Source organism: Echinops telfairi, unplaced genomic scaffold (assembly GCF_000313985.2).
Source record: "Echinops telfairi isolate 266 unplaced genomic scaffold, ASM31398v2 ScPeMD7_7417;HRSCAF=8455, whole genome shotgun sequence".
NCBI lineage: Eukaryota > Metazoa > Chordata > Mammalia > Afrosoricida > Tenrecidae > Echinops > Echinops telfairi.
The window spans coordinates 6448054-6452823 of NW_022111317.1; the positions used below are offsets into that span (position 1 = coordinate 6448054).

Genomic DNA, 4770 nt, shown 5'->3' on the forward strand with positions numbered 1-4770 from the left:
GAGGCTGGCTCTGTCACCTCCCATCAAAATGGGAGCAAATGCTGGCGGCCTCCCAGGGGCTATGAAAGAGCAAGAGACCGATAGTCGGGGGGAGGGTCCTGGGCTAGGAGTTTGAGACGCTCGGGGAGGTGTCTTCACCTGTCTGAGCCCACAGCTTCCGGTGCGCTTCCGGGGCAGTGGCCGAGCCCTGCGAGTTGAGGCCAGCCCGGCCATGAGGACAAGAGTGGCCCACGGTCACAGGGAGGTAGGTGGTCATGGACTCAGGGAGGAAGGTCTAACCACACGCGGGGGTGGGGGTGTCCCACAGGGGGAGAACCAGCGCAGGGGCAGTGGCCGTTGGGTCACACCATCGTGGAAGGGGGTGGGAGGCCCACCTGGCCGGTGGGCCCAAGGGAAAGGTGGGCCAAACCATTCTGAGGCGGAGGGGCCCTGACGGGATGAAACCACCGTGAAGTGCCGCCTTCAGAAACCAAACCCACAAGGCTCCGCTGCTGAAAACGACCCACCTATTTTCACAACCCTGGCTAGTAGCGGTTCCCAACACCCCCTCTGGAAAACGGCAAGTCCCATGAGCCACTGCTGAGTGCCACCCTAGAGCCAGTGCAGATAGAACCCAGGCCTGAACCCCTACACTGCCTCCTCTGGGCCCAGTCCTCACACTGCCCCAGGAGACCCAGCCCAGAAGCCTCGGGGCCCACCTGGACACCCCCCTGGGCCTCTCCCTCCATCAGGCCAACCACTTCTACTGCCTTCTCCTGCACCACACCCATTGATCACCGGGAAACCTCACACAATCCCCCTCTTTGTCCCCAACCTCTCCACCCTCCCGGTCCAGGGAGCCAGCTCTTCCATCAGCCTGCCTGTCTTGTCTCACCAGCACTGCCACCTGCTGGTGTTTCCCTCCCAGCACCATCCGCTTCCCACTGCGGGGGACACCACTGGACAAGGTGCCCTGGGGCTGTCCCAAGCTCCCGACACACGTCATCTTACAGGATCCTGTTTCTATCCGGCTTAGACTCAGAGAGGTTAAGTAACTTGCCCCAAGCCACACTGCCAATAAGGAAAGGGTACGGGACTTTCTAACGCAGGTCAGCCTGACAGCATCTTCCACTCACCCTCTACAGAGCGATGAAAACTAGGCAGACCTGCTCGCGACAGGACAGTAAGTAAGCACAAGTAAGCCCGTGTTTACCTTGCTTATTGGATACCCCCCCAAACCACGGTTTCCAGAGCACTTATAGCGCATCCATGCCTCTGCCAGTTCGTGACACCTGACAACACCCCCCCATCCTCCAAAAGACCCATGAGACAGAAATGCAGGGTACCCCTAGTTTACAGAAGGGGGGACTGGGGTATGGGTTAACTGCCTGTAGTCAGAGGCTGACTTCAGCACCCACAAGCTTAACTCCTCCCAACAGCCTACCAAGTGGCACCAGGGACAGAGGATGTCAGCTCTGGCCAGACACAGCCTCGGAGGGCCCCGGCCCCGCACTGTGCAGAACTTCTAGTGACTCCCTGATGGAAGGCAGAGGGCGCCCTCCGTGGCATAGTGGTTACACGTTGGACTGCTAATCCCAAGGTCAGCAGTTCAAAACCTGCCACGGTCGGTGATTAAAAAATCGACAAAGCTTTCCATTCCCATTGAGAATTATAGTCTCGGAAACCCACCGAGGTGGCTCTTCCCTGTCCTACAGGGTCGGCACTCTGAGTGGGAATCCCCTGGAGGGCAGTGAGTTTAGTTTGGGCTTTTTTGCGGGAACTGATCATCAAAAACTTGGAGCCACTGATGGCAAAGCTGGCTTTGACCCTGTCTCCTGACCCCAGCCTTGAGCCCTTCGCAGCCTCTGGCCCGGAGCCTCCACATACCTCCCTGAGGGCCCGCTTCTCCCGGAGTTCCCTCTCGGCTTCCTCCAGGTGTCGGCGGCCCTGGCCCTCCAGCGCCTGCAGCCGGTCCTCAGCGGCCTCAGCCCGGGCCCGCAGCCGGGGCCCCTCACGCTCCCACTGCCTCCGCTCTCGGCCTGCTGCAGCCAGCGCCTCGGTCAGTGCCTCTCGCTCCCGAGCCAAGGCCTCCAGCTCCCCGCCTGCTGCCTCCAAGGCCTCTCGGAGGCGGGCCTGCTCCTGGGCCTGGGCCTGGGCCTCCTGGTGGGCCTCGGCCTCCGCCCTGCGCGCCTGGGCCAGCTCCTCCGAGAGGCGGGCGGCCTCCGAGCTTCGGGCCTCTAGCCTCCGGCCCTGGGCCTCCAGCTCTGCCTGGAGAGCCTTGGCCTCTCGCCTCAGCTGGGCCACCGCCTCCCTCAGAGTCTCCAGGGTCCCCTGCTCTGGGACATCACTGGCCAGGCCCTCCCCTGGAACCAGCTGCTCCCGGGCCTGGGTCTCAGGAGCGTCCTCTGACCTCTGCTGGGTGGCTTCCTCACCCATCCCCTCCAGCCTCTGGTCCCTGCCTCTGGCCTCTGTCTGCACATTGGACAGGTCCAGCCCCTGGTCTGGGGTCCCTTGCTCCCCAAAATGTACCCCAAGGCCCGAGGGTCCTGGCTTGAGCTCAGAGCCCTCCTGTCGCAGCCCCAGGGGCCCAGGCACCGGCTGCTCTAGAGGGCCAGGTCCCTCCTCAGTTTCACCTCCAGACAGCAAATGGGCCTGAAGTTTGATCTCTGGACTCTGAGACGCTGCCACACCACAGACTCCATGGCCAGCCAGCTCCGAGGACGCTGGTGTCTCCATAACAGGGCCTGACTCTTGGGGGGCTGAGCCTGAGGGCTGGGGGATCATCGCTGCTTCCTGGAGGGGCCTCCCCACAGCCTGTGGGCCTGGCTCAGATGCCCCAAGACACCCTATTAACCCTTGAGGCTCAGAGTCCGCTGTCCCCGGAGCAGGGCCTGACTCTTGGGGAGCCAAGCCTGACTCAGATACCCCAAGACATTCAGCTGGCCCCTGGGGCTCGACGTGATCTGCTGTCCCCGGAATCTCCAGCCCTTCCTCGCCCGCTGAGGGTCCAGGGCCCTGGGAGCCCTGGTCTTCAGTCATCTCTGGACCGATGGCGTCCTCCCTCGGCTCTTCCAGCAGAGGGCACTGCGGACACAGGAGCGGGACTCAGGCTCAGAGAAGGCCCAGGAAGCAGCCACTAGCCGGTGAGGAGTGAAGCTCACCTGCCTGCCTGGGGGCTCCTGCAGCGCCTGCAGCAGGTTTCGAAGCTCCTGATTCTCCAGCTCCAGGGTTCTCAGCCGCCCAACCTCGGCCTCCCGCACCTCATCGTGCAGAGAAGGGCCTACTCCTGGCAGGGGAGCTGGGGAGGGACCCCTCTACCCTTAGTTCCGCCACATTCCCTGACCCCTCCCATACAGCCCCACCAAGGCCCCACAGGCTGGCTGCCGCCTCACCCTCCCCAGGGGAGCTGGGGGCCGGCTCCAGGCTCCGATGAAGGTCCAGCCCCAGCTCTATGTTCTCATCTGACAGCTGCTCCACCTGGTGCCGCAGAGAATCCAGCTCCTGGGAAGGGGCGCGGGAGGCTGGGTCAGGTGGTGCACCCCACCTGGCCTGGCAAGTGTGGGCCTGTGAGTCCCCAGTCATCCCCTGGCCGGGTAGTCACAGAAACTCCTAAAATTTCAGGGGTGGGTAGAAGCATGGATCAATAGGGACCCCGCCACCCAGCTGGGGTGGTGGTCTGCCAGCCTCACCGCGTGGGCCTCGCCCAGCCGGGTCCGAAGTATTAGATTCTCCCTCTGGCTCTCATGCAGCCGGGCACAGCGCTCACGGGCATCCTCCAGCTGCCCCTCCAGCAGGGCCTTAGAGGCCTCCAGGGTCCCCAAGAGCAGCCGCTCCTCCTGCAGAGGGAACAGGAAGAACGGGCCCCTAGGGCTGAGACAGGGGGGCTCTGAGCTCAAGCCAGGACCCTCAGTACATTTTGGGGAGCAGGGGACCCCAGACCAGGGGCTGGACCTGTCCGATGTGGGTTCCGGGGCCGGGCTCCCAAGATCCAGGCCCTGGGCCTCAGCTCCTGCAGCTGACCCCTACCCTTGTCCCACTCTGGGGCCCCCATCTCACCCTCCTCCATCCCCTTTCCCTCCTTTCCCTGCCTTTAAGACCCTCTGAGAATGAGGAGGAGTGGAAAGCCCTGCTGATGAAGATCAAGGACTGCAGGCTTGCGTGTGGGTGACAGCTCAATGCCAAGTGGACCCCCATCCTCACAGCTGGCCCCACAGGTGATAGCACGATCAATGGAAACGGTCCAGACCGCCAAGGATGTCTGTCACCTTGCTTGACCCACGTCAGTGCTCAGAGAAGCAGCAGTCGGGAGTTCAAAGGACGCAGTGCACTGATTGGATCAATCTGCTGCACCAGACCTCTTCAAAGTGTCAACAAGCACACACGTTGCTCTGAGAATGGAGGTCCACCTGACCCAAGCCGTGGGGGTCTCCATTGCCCCCTCCGCATGTGAAAGTCGGACACTGAATCAGGAAGACTGAAGAAGGATCCACGCATCTGCCTGATGGTGTTGGAGAAAATATTGGGGAAAGTACCATGGACTGCTGAAAGGACAAGCCGATCCGTCTTGGAAGAAGCACTACCGACCGCTCCTCAGTAGCGAGGACGGCGAGATGTTGTCTCACATACTTTGCACATACTGTCCGGAGAGACCCGTCCCTGGAGAAGGACATCGTGCTCGGTCACGCAGCGGGGCGGTGAAAAAGAGGAAGGCCCTCTGCAAGATGGGTGGACACCGAGGCTGGGACAGTGAACGGCTGTGAGGATGTCGCTGGACTGGGCGGTGTTTTATTG

At 62.2% G+C, this 4770-nt stretch overlaps 1 protein-coding gene across 1 annotated transcript in view; it reads right to left on the minus strand.

The window, feature by feature from the left end:
• The window catches only part of CCDC88B (coiled-coil domain containing 88B), a 15759-nt gene that overhangs the window by 7747 nt on the left and 3242 nt on the right, over positions 1-4770 (minus strand). The window contains exons 8-11 of the mRNA XM_045297184.1: positions 3669-3815; positions 3372-3480; positions 3141-3277; positions 1867-3063 (exon numbers count right to left, since the gene is read on the minus strand). Coding sequence (XP_045153119.1) covers positions 1867-3063; positions 3141-3277; positions 3372-3480; positions 3669-3815 — 1590 coding nt within the window. The remainder of the gene's footprint in view (positions 1-1866; positions 3064-3140; positions 3278-3371; positions 3481-3668; positions 3816-4770) is intronic.